This window comes from Mustela erminea, chromosome 8 (assembly GCF_009829155.1).
Source record: "Mustela erminea isolate mMusErm1 chromosome 8, mMusErm1.Pri, whole genome shotgun sequence".
Taxonomy (NCBI): domain Eukaryota; kingdom Metazoa; phylum Chordata; class Mammalia; order Carnivora; family Mustelidae; genus Mustela; species Mustela erminea.
The window spans coordinates 21,935,002-21,955,463 of record NC_045621.1 but is presented as its reverse complement, the minus strand read 5'-3'; the positions used below and the strand labels follow the sequence as shown (position 1 = coordinate 21,955,463).

Genomic DNA, 20,462 nt, shown 5'->3' with positions numbered 1-20,462 from the left:
ATAACATTTACACAAGGACTAGAAATTTTGGAAGCTACAATATTCTAAAAGATAGTAGAAAAGATTAATAGACTAGCCCCAGAGTTTGTATATACTCATATGTGGGGATAGAACAACAACATAGCAACAACTGATAGACACCACAGACGGAAGTCACAGTATGCACCCTCAGAAAGCTGTCCCTGTGTCTACCTGTAAAGAACTGACATTATTAGACAGTACACTGACTACTGAATACCGTAAGTTCTTTTGCCCTTTTCAGAATTATTTAGCAGAAAGGTCTAAAATGCTATGCTGATATTAGGCAGAGGGTATAGATATGAGGCAATGAGACAGACTTACCAGCACTCATAGGGAATTTGATGGAAAAGAAATTCATCCATATGGATTAAGTGAATTGTGAAGAAAATACAACTGAGTGTGGGAATGATGAGAATAGTGTTGTTGAGAAGAAAAATTCTGCTCCGATTGGATACAAGTCATTTCCCATGACAGGGAGAAGCATTAAAAGAGAGTATTTGTGTCCAGAAAGAACAAGGAATTTTTTTTTTTTTTTTATCTTGACTTGTATACCAGGTCTTCGCCATCCACAAGGCAAATTCCTCAAGATTCTGTTATTTATTGAAGGGCTTAAAAAAATAAGTAAAGTTGAAGTTGGAAATCCAAGCTCAGATACTAGAGTACACAAGCCTAAGGTGTTTTAAAAATATTTCTGCCTTTGGCAAGTTAGGCATTCATTTCAGATTTCTCAGGATTCACTGTCAGTGCTAGGATCCATTACCTCATTCATGGACAGCAACTTACCCATCTTGTTTTTCAGACCCTTTGCCTGTGATTCATTCTGAGGACAGTGCTGCTAGATAACATGTTTCTTGGGCAACAATTTTGAGCTGATCTTCATTCTGCTAGAATAAAATACAAATATCAGTCTATTATTTAAGTTCCTTCAAACCTTAGTACTAGCCTGCCTTTTCAGCTTTGCCCCTTAACTGTGTTCTGTTGTGTACTGCATGCCCTATAAAAGCTGATCTATTTCTATTCCGTACGCATGCAGACTTAACCCACTTTCTTCATTTTTGAAGGAAAGAAAGCTAATTATATTGTATAACTGTTATGTCCCCACCCTGTACAAGACTCTTTTGTACATATTATGTGAAGTGGTTGTTAAATGAGATGGGTAGGTATTATTGATCTTTAGCTGTATAGAGCTGGGGACCCTGAGGTTTTTAGAGTGTAAATAACTTTCTTCTTATCACGTAGCTGGTGGAAGAGCAGACTCTGGAAACAATTTGCATGAATTAGTGTCCACACCTCTCTCTCGTCAACATACCACTTGACCCATGTTATTTATTCTTTTACAACATGTTCTTTCCACATACTAATATCCACACTCAAATTTTTCTTCGCAACAAAGCTCTTGTTTTCCTGCAGTTTCTTTTGTCTTCACTGAATTATTATAAAAATCTTATATCATAAATATTTATCATAACTATTATTCATGTTCATAACTAGTTTCAATTTTAAAGATTTCTACTACAATAGTAACTACTTGAAAGTAGAAAATATGTCTTTTTAAATTTTGTACTCTCATGGAGGGTACCAAAATTGTATAGGGTAACCCTTAGAGAATACTGGAGATAAGTGAATGAATGAGGGAAAGAATGGCTAGCTATTCCCTGTGAATACTCCTAAACTACATACAGTTATTAATAAAGTAATATATAGCAAAATAAGCATTCTAGTGCACTGCACGACTGTTTGAGTTTGCTGATGATGAATGTGATGACCATGAACTGACCTTTTCTACGGTAGCCGTTATAGAAATCTAAGATACCATTCCATTTCTAAAATATTGGTTAATTTTCAGTGGCTGGTTTCAAATGTCAGATCAGGATTGGATGCCTTCCTGCAGATACTTTATGAGATACTTCTTTTCGCACTGCTACTTTCTAACCCCTGCACAGTGTGTATCTAGCCACAAAGCCACACACATTCCTTTGACTCATAGCCTCCTGAAGCAAATAAGTTAACAATAGGGGTCTTCTGTGATACCATATATCTTCTTTCAGGGTTCATTTTAACTCATTTTGCCCCAGTGGGTGGTAATATCATTTATTGCTACATATTAAAAACACAAAAGCATAAATAACATTAATTCAGACTTTTTCTGGTTAATGCCTCTAACTGAATGCCCTTGACATCAGGATCAGTGTAGAATATTAAAATAACATTGACATGAATATTTAATATAAGAACTTGCATATAAATCATGGTTTCAAATTTAATATATCTGATGGTAATAATTAAGCTCATTATAAAAAGTAGAGGAGATAAGAAAGAAAAAATGATAAGACAAATGATTTCTATATACGAATTATCCTATACGAGACTAGTAAGTGAAAAATGGAAGATTTAATTAAAGTCACTACTGTATCTTGAGTAAATCATAAGGAACACAATCCAGCCTGCTCCTTGATCAGAGGTATATTTGAGTTTTTTATTAGGTATTAAGGGATGGTTTCCCTAATTATATTTAGTCATTTGTTGTTACATGCCTTTAATATAATTGTCATTAATTAACATTATTCTTGCTAATTAGGAAGACAATAGATATCTTCAAGGGAGGTGTAGTATCTAGGAAAGTAGAATTGAGTATTAATTCCCCTAATTATACAAAGTAGAAATTCATAAAATTCTAAGTGACTAAATAAGAGTTATTACCAAATTTACTAGATTCTGATCTATGTTAAGTCAAATTTAGTTTTTTTTAAATAATTGAACATGCCTAGAAACAAGTTATCCTATGCAGAAATGAGAGTAAAGATATGAGTTAGTCTTAGCCCCTCCTGCAAAGGCTATTTAGATTTTGTTATTGCCTGATTAATTCCAAGTAGTTGAGAATAAGTTGTACTCACTTGATTTAAGCAGAAAAAAAAAAAAGGGGGGGTGAGTACTTATTAGAATGTCACTTCATAAAGATTCTGCTAATGGGTTAATCTTACAGTGACAATTCCTATCAGGTTATTCCTGACAGGTTAATCTTACAGTGATAATTCCTATCAGTGATATTCCTATCACTAAGATAATGAGCACCAAATCTGCTGTGTCTACCTGGTAACCTAGACATTAATAGATCCTGAGGCAATAACACGGTAGAAAGAGACTTGGCTGTGAATATAATGAGAACTGGATTCAGATCCCAGCTTGATTACTTCCTAACTTTAGCTTGGCAAATTGTTTATCCTTCTCAAACTTGCCTCCTTATCAGTTAGATATGATAATATCTGTTGGACAAGATTGTCCTGAGGACTACATGAGTTCATGTGGAAAACCAGCAGCACTGTGCCAGGCATGATTCAAAAAAGTAGCAGTTATTCTTATGACCTGATGCATTTCCTTAGCATGTGACTTTATTTCTCTTTTTAACAAGTAACTTTAGAGGGACAATAATGTTTACTAACAACTGAAATCTATAGCCGAACTAAATACAGATCTTACAGATTAAATATCTTACAGAAATTGAGTTTCATTTATAAAGAGAAAAAAACAAAATCAATAAATGTTATTTGGAAGTTGATAATTATTCCTTCCCCCCTGGTGGTAGAATCCATAGGCTTGGATGATTTATTCTAGGTCTAGTATGTTTGTGTTTTCACTCTCGATAGCATATTGCAGTGTTCTCTCCAGGATATCCATGCTGGCTGTTGCTGAACTTGTTCTTCCATATCAGTCCTGAGCTGTTACCGACATCTCTGTGCTTCTTTTCCTGTAATTTTGCTAAGATTAATCAGTAATCTATAAAGTGTTTCTGCCCTAACTACCAGCATCCACTAGGACCTCTTGGTCTCTATTATCTTCTTTAATCCCAATTGCCATTTACTGTTATTATTGCTATCATGGCTACTGTGTGTTATGGAACAAATTTATGTAGTCCTTGAAGTTCTCTTGCAACTCAATAAGCTACTTTTGGCCTTCTCCTAACTCTTCATGACTACTTTATGTTGAAGGTAGGAGAAGATGTTTCTAGCTCTCTGTGAACTTAAATAGAAAATAATAGCTATTATTCTGCTGATAGAAAAAAAAAAAAGAAAGAAAAAGGAAAAGAAAAAGAGAAAAAGAGGGGCGCCTGGGTGGCTCAGTGGGTTAAGCCTCTGCCTTCGGCTCAGGTCATGATCCCAGGGTCCTGGGATCGAGCCCTGCATTGCGCTCTCTGCTCAGCGGGAAGCCTGCTTCCTCCTCTCTCTCTCTGCCTGCCTCTCCGCCTACTGCCTACTTGTGATCTCTCTGTCAAATAAATAAATAAAATCTTTAAAAAAAAAAAAAAGAGAAAGAAAAAGAAAAAGAAAAAAAAAGATGTTTGGGGTGTTTTTGGTTGGTTTTCCTGCCTTCCTTTCCAAATAACCCCCACAGCTCCCTGCTCCATACAGGACTAGAAAAAATTAAAGTGACCAGTTACCCTGTAGCTAAAGCTTTTTTTTTTTTCTTTTTCTGTTTTTCTTTTTTTTCCCAGATTCTTGGCTCTGCCTTTCCTACTCAACAGTCACATTCCCTATTGACAGAATTGATTTGATACTAATGTAATGCTAACTGAATTTTTTAAAAGTCCACTAGGCATTGTGATAAGTTCTTTGCCTATACCATATAATTTAGCTATTATACATGCATGTTCATTTCTAAATTAAAAGTATCCGCATCATTTAGGTTAGACTAATATCGTGCATCCAAATCAAATAAGGTTTGGTAGCAACATTAACTTTTGAAATATCTATAAAATCAAGGCAAGAATATTTAATCTCACCTTTACCTCCCAATAAACTGGCTTCAGTTGCTTAAAGAATGGGATTCAGAAGGACTGGGAGTCTTTTTTCGGTCCAGACAGGAAGGAATACAGTAATTGTATCAGTTTCCTGTGGCTGCTAGAACTAGTTACCACACACTTGATGACTGAAAACAACAGAAAGATGTTATATTACATTTCTGGAGGCCAGATTTCTGAAATCTAGGTGTTGGTAGGTCGGCATACCCTCCAGAAGTTCTAGAGAAAAACCTGTTCTTTGCCTTCTCTAGCTGCCGGTGGCCACAGCTGAGCCTTGACTTGTGGCTTCATCACTGTAATCTCTGCCTTCTCCTTATGGTGCTTTCCTCTCTGTATATCTCTAATCTCCTTCTGCCTCTCTCCTATAAGGATACTTGTAGTGGCATTAAGGCCCACCTGGATAACCTAGGATGATCTCCTCTTGTCAAAATCCCTAACTTAATGGTATCTGTACAGACCCTTTTTCCAAATAAGGTAATATTCACAGGTTCCTAGAATTAGAGTGTGAACATATTTTAGGATTCTTTATCAATGTTTGCCATGGGCAAGGGGAGTGGGTATTGGATTAGCATGCATGCCATGTTTTCCATCAGTGACCCAAACTATCATTTTACAAATACATGTTAGGTTATTTGTCCAAGATTACTGCATCAGAAGAATCCCAGCAGGAGTCACATGGTATACAAAGTTGGAGTAATGGTACAGAGTTAAGCAAAGGGGTTTTAATAAAGGTATGGGCAGGTTTGAGGAACACCAACAAGGATTGTTGAACTATCTCAAGACTAATAATGGAACTTCTAGGCATGAAAGAACAAAGGGAAGTTTACCCTAATCTGACAGCAACCGTGGCCTTTGAGGACTGCAGGAAAGTGAAGGGTGAAGTTTACTAACCTCATTCTCTTCTCTCATCAATACTCTGCTCTTGCTTTTCATTGGCTGACTCCAAATAAAAGCCAGGAGACAAGGTATCCTGTTGTCATCTATTTGTTCAGTGTCACTGGACACATGAAAATGTGAAGAAGGAAGGAGAATGAATATGGAGGGGAAAAAAAATAGCAGGCCAGTCCCACAAATCATTGGCATCACAGCTGAGAGAAAAGTCTAAATTTCTTTATTATAGAATTATTATAGGATTTATTATCATTTTCAACATGTCAAATTTAATTCAACAAATATTTGTTGAGTACATGCAATATTAAAGCTCTCCATATGGCACCACAAAAATGCCTAAGTTTTTTGCAGGTCATAGCAAAAATAGACTGGAGGTAATGAAAAAAATCAGCATCCTTTTTGTAGTAGTGATGAAAGTCTGAACTTAAGTAGAGGTCAGAATAAAAATGCATAGAACCATATAGATTTGAACTCCATTGGAAAAAACAATTAATTATTGGTAAAATATTTGAAGTGAGTAGATTATAAAACAATGGGAAAAGAATGGCAAACAGGAATCTAAGATTCAAAACCCAAATTAGAAAATATTCTGAAATTTATAAAATTAGCAGTTAGCAGACAAGCTCTTACAGAGAAATTTACTTTGCGCCTTAAATTTAGGGTACAGTAGGATATCTGTGTCAAGATGACTAGGAAGCATTTGAAATATGGGTTGGTTCCTGGGATGAAGTAGGTTGGGAAGGGGGGAATATAATAAATATAATAAAGATTCTGTTCACTTATTAAGAAAATTGTATCACTTTCTTACTATAAGTTATATACTCTATAAGAATTTGGTAATAGACTAATGAATATGATAAAGTAATATTACTACTTTCAGAGAGATCATCAACGATGGCAGACATTTAACAAATAATAAACATGAAAAAGGAGATACACATTTATAAAGAGATATTTGTTCCTGCTCAGAGATGACAGTTGAAATTACATGTAAGGAAAAGAAAGCTTAGAGTATAGGCATAGCAAAATTTTTATGTTTGAGATATTTTTGACAGATATCTTTTTTTTTATTTATTTATTTTTTATTTATTTTCAGTGTAACAGTATTCATTGTTTTTGCACCACACCCAGTGCTCCATGCAATCCATGCCCTCTCTAATACCCACCACCTGGTTAACCTCCCACCCCCCACCCCTTCAAACCCTGAGATTGTTTTTCAGAGTCCATAGTCTCTCATGGTTCACCTCCCCTTCCAATTTCCCTCAACCCCCTTCTCCTCTCTAACTCCCCTTGTCCTCCATGCTGTTTGTTATGCTCCACAAATAAGTGAAACCATATGATAATTGACTCTCTCTGCTTGACTTATTTCACTCAGCATAATCTCTTCCAGTCCTGTTCTGGACAGATATCTTACACAGATATTTTGGATATGACTACAGTGGATTTTGTTTTCTAGCCTATAAATAGCATTGCTACTTTTAGAGCTTCAGACTAAATCAAGTTATGAAAAACCACACACCTTTACAGTGGACTCCATATATTTTTGATAACTCTGTCAAATTTCTTAAAATTGTAAAAATAGATAAATGCAAAAGATTACAGATGAAAGGAAAGAATATTAGGGACAAAGTCATGGTAGCATTTCCACATTGAGGGTATGGAAGGAAAAAGCTAAAAGCAGGTACCAGTAATTGTAATGAAAGTTCTCAGAGAGACTGAAGATTTAAGATAGAATAAAATATTAACATCAGCCACAGAAAGGATTTTCAAAAGGTAGCATGGTCAATGACATAAAACAGTGCAGAAAGTGGGTTAAAAGAAATGTACAAACTCAGGAAAATGTAAAAATGGGAGACTGGTAAAAAGGAGGTTAGTGGTGCTTTTTTCAAGAGTGATTTGAACAGTTAGAATGCATTAAGTTGCAGAAAAACTAGAGTTTTAGAGAATGAAGGACTATAAAATGAAGAAATATCAATTTACTAAATTGGTAAATATTGCCAAAGAAAAGAAATGCAAAATATTTAGGGAACTTTCATTTTTAGAATATAAGATATCTAAGTATACTTACAGATAGAGTGAAGGTACCACTATGAGGTGAAGATGAAGTTGTATTAGAGATAAACAATGGCAAAATCATTCACAGGAACAAAATGAGAGGATATCAAGAGTATATTAAACAGAGTATATATTGTGAAGGGCAGAAGGTTTTTCTTGTTATTTGTGGGTTGTTGTTTTTTTTCCTACTCAGAGATACGCATCATAACAAATGTAATAGAGTCAATAAGAAATTAAAAAGATAACCAAGGGCTATTTTGGGAGGATCAGATCAGGAGATTTAGGACAAAGCTCCATGAATTGATTCCTTTCCCAAACAATACTTGAAAGTTTGAAGAAAATTAAGATGTTGGGAGTTGCCTCTGGCCAAGGAGTAGCACAATGGGAATATCAAGGGGACAAAATTATATGATGACGGTACATGCTTTACTGCAATAGTCAACAGTGGAGTTCAGGCTGAGAGAGAAGTAAATGAAGCATAACTGAAAGCAGGCATTAAAAAAATGATGAAAGAATCCAGTCTTCTTCCCTCTACTGCAAAATCTCTCCTGATCTGGCTTCCACTTGCATTTCTAGTCTCATCTCATTGCCATCAGAGCTTTTGCCAAATTCCAGACACTTGAGTCTTAACAGATCTTCCCAAATTCATCCAGCTCTTTCGTTCTTTCCTTCTATGTGTCTGTGTGGCTGCTTATCATTCAGATCTCAGGACACAGTTCCTGACCACCTTTATTTAAAGTTGCTCTGTAGCCACCATTTTAATATTACAATATTCTATTTATTTTGTCCATAACCTTTAATATGACTTAACATTACTTCCATGTCTGTTTTATATTTGTTTCTCCTGTATATTGGTTGCCTCTCCCGGTAGAGTGAAAGCTTCATGACGATAGAGATGGCATGATAGACCCAACTTCAGTACCAGTGGCAAGCGCGTGGCAGGTCCACAATACTTTTAAGTGAAGAAATGCGTAACAGAAGGGTAGGAAAACATAAGGATGAAGGCAAAATCAGTTCACCCAGGGGTAAGGGAATGTAGGAAACCCAGCCGGAAAGCAGAAATCTTCATAGAGAAGAATTACTCATGAAGTTCTTCATTGTGCAGCACAGTTAGTAGTATCTGAACCTGATATCCAGCTTCTGAGTGGGTGAATGGTGGAGAATGGGGATGGAAAACTTTCAACACCGAAAGTTAGAAGGATCCTAATCTTGAATGTTCATGCCCACCCGTAGGATGCAGAGATTAGAAAAGAATGCTGAGCCCAGCCAGCAATGTGGACAGACTTAAACTTTATGGCCTATCCATTGAGTCTGTCTAGTTGCTGTTCACCTACTCACACAAGTAAATTATTATTTATTCTAGATGTGAGGAAACAGATGCAGATTTCATTTATTTTATTATCTAGATACCATCTGCAGCAAAACATGTTTGTAAAACATTATTATGGGCCAATAATTTCATTTCATCTTTCATCACTGCTGTCAGCATTATCGCCTTTGTTGTCTTCATCCCCATCCCCCTCGCTATCTTTAGCGGAGGCATTTGTGCCCAGCATTCACAAATCTGCTGACTGTTGCATTAAGCACAGTTTTATGTCTACATTAATTGTCTATTTTTTCTTTTCCTCTATCCCCCTTTTTATATGCCTTATCCGTGATGCAGTGAGATTTTACCCATTTTCAGCTGGAGGGTATTGAAGTAATGGTCCATAGACATAATGAAACTGTGAAAGTTTGGCTGAAGTTAACATCTTTAAGAAACAAAAGAGCCCATAAGTTTTCACTGGCCATATGCTTTTTTTCTTTTTTTCTTTTTGTGAAACCACTAACCAGCATGAGTGAGAAAAGAAGTTTAAGTGGCAAGGTATAAACATCTGAAGGCTGGGCAAAATGATACCTTAATGTGACAAATGGTATTGCTTATTTTTATTTTGTACAGAAATACCTTCCCTTCAGACACAAATGGAGACACAAACAGCATAGGCGAGAGAATAATGGCACACATGCTTCAGAGCTTTTTGTCTATGCCCTGCTCGCCCCTTGATAGTTAAAAAAAAAAAAAGTGTCCTTATTCAAACCAGACTCATTATAAAGAAAAATGTTCTTGCTTTAGAGTTTTCAGTGTAGTACCTGTTAACATCCTTCCCTTCTGTCCAATGAGAAAACTCTTTAATTCACCTACAAGAAAAAATTTTACAAAGCAAAAGGGAAAACAAAGACAGAAACTAATTTTATTTCTGAAAAAAAAAAAAAATAGATAATGCACCTGTCAACTTGTATTTATTCCAGTGGCCTTCGGTGACATTTTCTAGTGACAGCAGCAAAGATTCCAAAATTGCTTCCACAGGCCCCACACAGCGATAGGTAACAGGGGACATTATTAACTTCAACACAGAGCAATTTATTGAAATCCAACACTCCATTATTAAAATATTGGAATTTTTTTTCCTTTCCATCCCACTCATCACTCTAAATGAATCCACGTTCTCTTTTCTTTATCTCCTTCCCTATCCCCCAAAAAAGCCATCTGCTATTTCCTTTATGAAAAAAATAAAACCTACAATTAGTGTCTTGTTCATCTTTTCTTTTTCAAAAAAAGAGAACTATTATGCAAATACTCTGCAATTTGGTTTCAAATACCCTTTGTAGTGTGATGAGCAATTTTCCTTAATACAACCCCAGCTTTTTTGCCAGGACTTACTAATAGATTTTTTAAAAGAGAACTTTCATGTGACTTTTTTACACTCTTCTGATGTAAACTTTTCACAGGCATATTTAGAATGGAATTATCATTACTCCTTGAGTTGTAAAAGAAAAAAAAATTGTTTATGTATTTCACCCTGAAAAAGAAGCCTGAAATAACCCCTAAATCTTTCTTTTACCTTAAATTCCATCACCTTCTTTCCCAAGAAATGGTCTGTACCAAGTAATACTCTCAGGAAATCAGAGTTACATGTTTTCTTTGGCTTTTTCGGAAAGCATATTATAAGTGATGGCAGTTTACCTTTTAATGCAAATTTATTGTTTGATTTTAGTTGCTCCTCAGGAAATATAGTACAATTTGACCCAATTCTTCAGGTGTTGGAGGTGTCTTCTTGTTAACCAGATAAGCATCTACAGTGCGAAGTACTGATGGAACTGAAATTTATTAAGTATAGTATCATAAGAAGAAGCAACTGCACTAAGAATCAGAAACCTTGAACCTTAAACCTGATCCTGGTACTTATCAAATATAACCTGGGCAGTAAGCCCACCCAGCTTTGGTTTTCTCCTTTCACAGCTGAGAATTACTCCGTCCTTTGACTGCTTCTAGTGTTACAGTGGGGATCAAACCACAACTGCAAGTTACTATGTTTGCAGTGGATTATAGATACATCTTAAGGCAATGTTCCAGAGGTCTGCAATTTTCATATTTCCTACAGTAGCTTCATCTGGAGAGCTCGCTACAAATGCAGATTCCTGATCTATTTCTAGCCCTGATTATCTGGAAGTGGGGCCAGGATAGCTACCTGTAATGATAATCCTGGGTGATGGTTATGCTCATAAAAGACTGAGAGCCACTAGAAGAGAAACAGAAAAAATGAAATCATTATAAATTTAACTTAATTAGATAATATCTAATTTGGTACTTAATTAAATTAGATGTTTAATTTGATTACATGTTTTGCTTATCTGTTGGTGTGTATGTGTGCATATCATAATTTAGTGAAGGAACCTTCTGGTTTATACTTCTAATATTAATGTTAATAATTAATTAATAACAATACAGTATTACTTGGCTAACATAACTATCTGTACTCTCCTTATAACTACATGGATTTGCCTTATTTCAAATGTTTACTAAAATATTAAGTAAGTAAAACCAAAATGTTTCGACCTTTTAGATCCAAATGGAGCCCTATTCATAGTAATTACTCAAATTTCTGGCCTGGCTGATTATGCGGAAACTCCAACCCCTAAAGGAATCCCCCCATATAGTTCGGGCACTTCCTGGGTGCCTCATATGTACCTATAAACCAATGTCCCAGTCACAGTCTTCCTGTGATATTGGCAGTGTCCTTCCTTACCAGCCTGGCCCCCATGTGGAGATTCTCTCCTCATTGAGCCAGAAAGGCCCTCCGCCTAGCACTGTGGACTGGTACCACCACTGCCAGCACCTGAGGACACCAGTGTCCTTGCCAGAGGTGATGCCCTTCAGTGCTCCCTGGGCTGCCCTTGCTGTGGTGGGCTGAGCAAGGAAGCATAGACACTGGTATTTTCCCCCCTTCTATGACTCTGGCTCCCTGGGGCCACTGAGGAAGGAAGGGGGAATTGTAGCATCTACTTGAAAGCCATCTGGAAAACAACAATTTCAACTTCTGCTCACAGAGGCTCAAGAACAGTCTTTTGAATTGGGCCGACACCTTTTTACCAGCTTTTTGTTTCTGTTTGACCTTATCTCCCTTCTTTCTCAAAGATACTTGCCCATTTTGCCCCACTCATCCTCGCTCAAAAAAGTAAAAGGTTATACCTCACCTAAGATGCTGGCTGGATCCAGGCAATCGGTATACTCCATCAGACATGCACCATAATTGTCAATAATCTTTAGACTCTGCTGAAATCAACACCACTAAAACAGTAGGGGAGATTAAGAGTTCATAATGTCCTCTCAAATAGCTCTAAGGTAATAATAATAAAAATCAAGTACTTCTATAAAGCAAATAATAAAAGACAGAAGTCTAGAGTGACTCTCCATTCCTTTTCCTGCTTGTTTTTCACTGCCCAAAGTAATCACTTACAATTTCTCAGCAATTTATTTTTTTCATATAATTCTGTTTCTAAATATTATGCTTACATTGTCAACTCTTGATTTTTCCATTTGATGTGTCATATACTAACTTGTCACCAGGTAAGTTAGTGACAGGAGCAACGGGAATGTACCTTTCACTTTCTTCCCATCACCCCCTTGCAGAATTATAGTATACCTCGCTTCCCTTCATTTTCCAGGATAGTAGTATGGTGTTTGCATGTTTAAACATTCTGTATTTATGTCCTTATGCTTATGTAACTATTCCCAGTAATGCTTTCTAATGAATACATGGTTTTCTTTTCTTGTGTATGTCTTGTACTGTACATCAAATCAATTTCTTCATTTTACTTTTGCTTAGGTTTCTGTGCATCAATCCTAATTTGACCTTCAACTTGTGCCAAATATACATGTATTTAAAATGCATTTTAAACTCATTGGGTATTCTATCTTCTCCATCTTCTGTGTCTCACTCCATTCTGGACTGACTGCTGTCTTGGTCTCTTATACAGTTCTTATTCTGGAATATCCCTTCACTGTCATTTTTTGTTTCTTCAATTAAATGTCCTCTTTTAATGGCTCCTTCTATATAATGAACACATCTAACAGAGAAAGGAAGTACGTGAGATAAGTTTGTAGTTTTTTAAAGGTTTATTTATTGGGGGGGGGCATATATGGGGGGAGGGCAGAGGGAGAGAATCTCAAGCAGACTCTCTGCTGAGCCCAGTGCCCAACACCAGGCTTGATCTCATGACCCTGTCATCATGACCTGAGCTGAAACCAGTCATCCAACACTCAACTGAATGAGACACCCAGACTTAGCCCCCTGAGATAAGTTTAATAACAGACATACCTGAACATATCTGTATATCCACCCACTTAATTGAAATTTTGCTGGATTTGTAATTTGAGGTTTAAACAGTTTTAAGCTTCAGAATTTTGAAGTCACAGCTCCATTTAGGAGAAGGAACTGGAAGGTGGCCCCAATTTTCTCCACATATAAATTCACATAATCCTGCTATTTTCATCAGAGTACTTCTCTTTCCATTTTGCCTACTATCTGTAATCCACAATCCTTTTGACAGAGGGGTGGAGATCTGTACTCTTAGGTGACTCCTAAATATGCTTTGAAATGATCCTGCTGATATCAGTTTCTCCCTCTGTTCCATTTGGAGAGATTTGTGGTACTAACACTACCTGTGCCTTTGGTGGTGTACACATGTGGTCTGAATTGGATTTCTTCTCAGTTTCCCTCCCTGCTGCATTAGGGTTGAGGTGTCTTACGTATGCTGAATTGATTACGACTAGTAAGCCACATTCTACTCCTGTTATTCTATCTTCATTGCCTCCTCTCTATGACTGTTGGTGTCTTCCTCTTTATTGATTCCTTTATTGCTAGTATAGTGGAATTGAGAGGAAATGGAAGTAAATTTCTATATTCAATCTGCCATGACATCTTAAACAAAAGGTCAATATAGCTTTCTCTCCTCAAGTTTTTTTTTTTTGTTTTGTTTTGAAAAATTTTAAAGTTACAGAAAATATTCGAAAATGCTACAATAAATAATAATCCTCATGGCTTCAGTGTAAACTGATTGATAATAAATTGCCATATATGTGCCACCCCCTGTGTGTGTGTGTATGTGTGTGTGTGTGTGTGTGTGTGTGTGTGTGTGTGTGTGTGTAAGGTCCTGTCTGTTTCAAATTGTAGTAAAGATACTTAAAATACCTTTTAACTGGAGGCTAACTTTAGGATGCACTACTTAACTATCATATGTCCAATTTTATCTTCATTAAACCAAAGTGACATGATTATGATAAAGAAATTAGAGCTGTTTTCTCACTTTATGAAATAATAAAGTTGGAGTAGACAATTTTTTATAGTCTCACTTAGCTTTCAAATTTTATGATTCTATGAATAATACATCACTTATAATTTTAGAAATGAAATAAATTTGAATAAAGATAAAGTTAGGGAATAAAATGTCTTATTAAAAGGCTTATTTTTCTGCATAAATTCACAATGGCATATTGCTTATAATTGTTTAAGTTTTGATATTTATAATTTATAAATTATATCTGTGTATGCTCTCTAAATCCATACTAATAATGGATGAATTAACTTTGGGTCACCTTTTACAACATTCAAATAACTGCATTTGTATAGATTATTGTATTCTAGAACTAAAGACCAAAAATTAAAAATCCACAGTATAAGCTAGGATTCAGTATCAACTAATTTAGCAGTAAATAAAATCAAATACTGTGCATCTTGCAAAAGAGAAAACACTAATATTAATATTATATGCATTTAATTCTATAACATTTTCCATTTTAACAAAAGTGTCGTCTTTATTTTTCACTTAATTTTACTTGAGTTAAATCACTTTAAGAATATAATAGCTGCATTAATGTCTTTTCATTTTTAATTGATTCCATTGAATGAGAGTACATTTTCAAAATTATGATCAGCACCATTAATATAGAGCTACAAGGAAATTTGAGTTGAAATGATGGTGTTATTTATTAATTTTTTTTATAGGAAGCTTTGATCATGGCAAGTATGGACCATCCACACTTAGTCCGGTTATTGGGTGTGTGTCTGAGCCCAACCATTCAGCTGGTTACACAGCTTATGCCCCATGGCTGCCTGTTGGATTATGTCCATGAACACAAGGATAACATTGGATCCCAGCTGCTGCTTAACTGGTGTGTCCAGATAGCTAAGGTAAGTGTCCAACACTTCCCATGGAGATAACTCCCCTAACTTGCTTTCTCCTATTCTAGGGTAGTATGGATACTGAAAATATGTTTAGTCTTTCAATAGATTTAAGTAAAATAAATTGCTTTTGCCATTTTGGAAGATATAGGGAAGTATTTGCATTCAAAGCACAGATCAAGCACATATTATACATCTTTGGATTACTTTACTGCCAACTGTGGTATATGGACCAGATGCAAAAACAAATAGCTTACTGGTCAGCAGAAAAAAAAAGAAAAAGTTACACCAAATTTGTTTGGTTTTTGTTTTCTTTTTAAATATAATTTAAATAACAAAATCCAAGAAAACAAAGATTGAATGTCTGAATTGTTCCCTTTTTAGATGATTTTATTAAGATAGTGGGTACATCCAGTTCTCAGTATTACAGATCAACAAGTTTTAAATATTTTCCTAGACATTTTGATAATTCTCAATTAGTCTTTAATGGTTGGGGGGTTGGGTTCGTGCAAGGCATGGCATGTAACGTACATAATGGAAGTGCCATGGATCTCAGCACCTAGGGTGATAGGGACGGCCATCTGTGATGAGCTGGAGAACACCTACTGCCCTATGTAGGACTGCATTTTTTCCCCACCAAAGTCATGAGGTCTTCCAATTTTTCAGAGGGGCCAGAATTCTGGATTTTTTTTTTTTTAATGTGACTTCTCCAAATTTAAATCTTGGCTCAAACTTTTGAATTGTTCTGGAAGCCAAATAAAGCATTTATGTCCTGAAGTCCACCAGTGTGAAACTTCTGTTGTAGACTTTTTATATCCAAAGGACTCATTTATTTGTTTATCTCATATTTATTGATTATCTATACCTAGAGTATTTCTTGAAAATTATCTCCTAGATAAATAGATCTGAGATGAGTTTTAATTCTCTGTTTCAACTTTTATTTACATCAAATTTGACTTAATTTCAAAAACCGATTTATATATCTAAACTTCAGTGAATTGTAAGGTGAGCTAAACAGGCAATAGAAATTTTCAAATCATCCTAACACTATAGACGAAAACAAAAGTAAGGTTCGAATTTCTTTGCTGTTCTCTACGTTTCCTGCAGTGTTCTTCATAATTTAGGTTTTGTCCTTAGGGATTCATGACATTAATATATCATTTATGCAAGACTGTACACTCTAATAATAGAAACTACTTTGAGTTCCCAGAATAATCACACTGTTTTAAACCATTTTGCCTTTGTGACTGCCAGCCTTTCTGCTTAGAAAACTTTCCTCATAGCTTCTTGATCACATAACATGATCTTTTCCATCTATCAACACTGATTGGACTTCCTTCCCTTATAGAACCTTCCCTACTCAACATTTTTCTCCAAACAGAGGCAACTTCTTCTGATTCTATATTGGTTTTAGTCACTAGTATCCTAAACACATTTTTATTATTTAAATGTTATACTGAGTGTTTATAAAACTATCTGACTGTATGGAAAGTTTACTTAGTCATTAATCTTTTAATAAAAATCTGTAGACACTTCTCATGTGTCAGGTACTATGCTGCCTGAAGTGTTTAGGGGCAAATAACAGGGACATGGGCATGGTTGTCTTTGTATACCCTAATGGCATGAATAGTCAACAGAGGAAACAATTAAGTATAGGAGTATACTTAATACTTTGGTTCAGATTTTGAAGAAAAATATTTATAGCAGAGACTTAAGGCAGACACTATTAAGTCCTGGGAGAAGAGTTTGCTTATGGGAAGAAAATTTAGGCCGAGGAAAGATTCCACCAAAACCCTCTGGATATGGTGACCATGTAATTTATCATCCAACTGGGACAATTTTAGGAGTGAAAGAAGGCTCTTTCACTAGTTCCACCAAGACAACAGGCACACAAATGTCCTAAACAGAGAAAGATGTGTGGGGGCCCTGTCTGATATGACAAGTTTGGATTTTATTATAAATATAGTAGGTGTCGAAGTATTTTATGTTCTAGTGAGATCATGCCCGTTTGTGTACGGAGATGAGAGCAAGGCAATCCAAGAATGGAAATGCAAATACCAGTCAGAAGTCTGGATGTAATGAAAACAGGAGAAGTAAATATGATTAGGATATATTATTGAGATAAATATAGGCATTTGTAATACTGATCAATTGTGGGGGAGTGAGGTGGTGCTGTTTCCTGAGCTGGTGAATACTGAGGGATTATAGAAAAAAATTTGAGAGCTCAGTTCCAGACATGGCAAATTGCAAAGGTTTATCAAACATGACACTGAGGCTTTCAATTAGGTAGTTGAATTTGGTTGGGACTCTTAATGTAGACTGAAGAGTTACAGGTATTTAAATACATGGGAAAAGTTCTGATTATCTAGCTATTGACTCAGTCTGATTCATATTTCTTCCTAGCACCAGAAATTGGCATAGTAGCCATTCAGTAAACATTTAATAAATATTTTAACTCATAAAGAAAATGAAAAAATTTGCACATAAGGAGGGAACCCATCCTTTGTCTTTTTTCCTACTTCAGGGGCAGAACTGTGTGGTGGAAACAGCATTAGGGTCAGAAGGACCTACAGTAATATGATGGTGATCACTTTTAAGTTTTGTGAGTTGAGTAAGTTAGCCTTTTTGGAATTTTGTTTCTCAGTGTATTAAGAGTTCATAATCACTACTTTTTTTTTTTCATATTTGCAAAATGAAAATAATGGTATCCACCTCTGGTAGGCTGAAATTCCCTGCCCCCAAATATGTTAAGTGCCATCCCCAATATCTGTGAGTAAGTTACTATAAATGTTAAAAGGGAATGTGTGAATGTTACTAAGTTAAGGACCTTGAGATGAAATTACCCAGGATCATCCAAATGGGCCAAATGAAATCTAAGAATCCTTATAAATGGGTGTAAGTGAAGATAAAAAAATGGGAATGATGTGCTTTGAAGATGGAGAAAGGGGCCACAAGCCAGAAAATAGAGTCTACCCCTAGAAATAAAACAGTTTCTCCCTATAAGGTCTAGGCCTGATACACCTTGATTTTATTCCAATTTATAAACCAATTTAGGACTTCTGACGTCCACAGCTGTAAGAAAATAAATTTGTATTGTTTTAAGCCATTAAATTTGTGGTAATTAGATACAGCCATAAAAAACTAATATACTTCCTCATAGTGGTTTGCAAAGATTAAATACAACAGCCCAATGCAAGTTTCTGGCTCAGCTCCTGGAACTTTCATCCTAGAATAAAGGAGAGTGTTTAAAAACACTCTCTTTTATTAGCTGTAGGTTGAAAGCCTCAAAACAGAATTTTTTTTTAAAGATCTTACTTATTTATTTGACAGAGAGAGATCACAAGTAGGCAGAGAGGCAGGCAGGAAGTGGGGGGGGGTAGGAAAGGCTCCCCACTGAGCAGAGAGCTGGATGCGGGGCTCCATCCCAGGACCCTGAGATCATGACCCAGGCTGAAGGCAGAGACCCAACCCATTGAGCCACCCAGGCGCCCCAACAGAGAACAATTTTTAAAATGTCTGCAAAATATAAGTAAGATGGTCTTAGTAAACACAAGTACTTTACAAATCACTATTCTGTAACTTAGATAAACTTTTTATTTGTTTTCAATTCTCTCCAAGAAAGGCTCATGAAAGTAAGCATCATAATTGCTCCAAGACCCACTTTGCTTTTGCTACATCCTTTCTTTCACTGATAAAGCTGGAAGGATTGGGGATGATACTGTAAAATGACTGACATATGTTTGAGTTAAAACATTCCTATGGAAAATACAACAATAGATAGGAAAATAATAATTATAGCTAACATCAAGCAGCTCTTACTCTTTGTAAATTATTACTGTGTATATTTTATTCATTAATTAATTTGTCTCATTACAAACCTGTGAGGTGCCATTATTATTTTCTTTTCAAAGATAAAATCATAGAGAATGTAAGTTATTTGATTAAATTCACAAAGCTAGTAAATAAATAGTAGAACCACTAATTTATATTTTTATATATAAGGAGAAAATATTTTTTTCAAATTTCACCCATATACCCAGTTTTCTTTCCATTCTTCCATTGGTACATCATTCTACAAAATTTTATATCATAGAAAACACAAATTTAAACACTAAAATTATTTTCTCCTTATAGGCAGCCATATTCACTCTGTATACACTGTATTTGGAACTTAATTTAATCTGGTAAGCAGAGCAGAATATACTATTATTTAATGCTCATGCAATGCAATATACCTTCCTGGTGCTTTATGAATCCAGAATAGAAGATAATGATGAGAATTCCTTTTTTTGTAGCTATTGCTAGCAAGTTAGGAAAGCAGTTTTATGATAGCTTAACAGACTCTGAAAAGTGTACCTGAGTTTAGAGTGAAGAAACTTCGTGGTGAATAGCACCAATAATGACTGAGTACACGTAGATAAAGCATGTCTTATACACCTGAGTAAACGTAGATAAAGCACGTCTCACCCACCTGACCTCTTCTTGGTGCTTTATGTACATTGTGTTAGTTAAACTTTACTGAAACTTTAGCAGATAGGGCCCATTGTTCTCCCAGTTCATAAATGAGGAAAACAGGGTAAGTTATGTCCTAAGGGACAACATGACTGGGATGCCTGAATTCTCTCCAAACACATACACACCACAGCAGCTGAAAGCCCCTTGCTCTCTTCAACAGCACTTCTGAATATGAGGAGTGGTGAGAAGCATGGTGTCTGTAGTTGTGTCTCATCATTAACCCCATTAAAGAAATGATCTTACCATGAATAATACTTCCCATTGTCTTCATGAGAATTTTTTTATTGCCTTACCATCAGTATCTATGTCATCTTTTCAGGAGAAAGTACTAGAGAGCCATTCAATTTTGAAGGATTTTGTTTTGAACTAAGTTTTACTTGTAAAATATTATGACAAAGCAAGCTCAAAGCTGTTCTGTGAACAATTATGCAGTATGAATACTGATCACAAGTGGCGCTATACATTAGAAATTTAAAATGTGTGGTTTGGCTCTAGTCTGTGTTAAGCATACAGCCTCTACAACCAGTTTGAATGGGTTCTAATCCTGGATCCACCACTTATCAGCTGTGTGTCCTTAGACAAGTTCGTTAATCTCTCTCTTTTTTTTTTTTTTTTTAAGATTTTGTTTATTTATTTGACAAGACAGAGATCACAGGTAGGCAGAGAGGCAGGCAGAGAGAGAA

General features: G+C 35.7%; 1 protein-coding gene across 5 annotated transcripts in view; it reads left to right on the top strand.

The window, feature by feature from the left end:
* The window catches only part of ERBB4 (erb-b2 receptor tyrosine kinase 4), a 1,157,734-nt gene that overhangs the window by 978,910 nt on the left and 158,362 nt on the right, over nt 1–20,462 (top strand). For all 5 annotated transcript variants that reach the window (XM_032354684.1, XM_032354682.1, XM_032354680.1 and 2 more), the window contains one exon: nt 15,088–15,273. In XM_032354684.1, the coding sequence (XP_032210575.1) occupies nt 15,088–15,273 (186 nt within the window). The remainder of the gene's footprint in view (nt 1–15,087; nt 15,274–20,462) is intronic.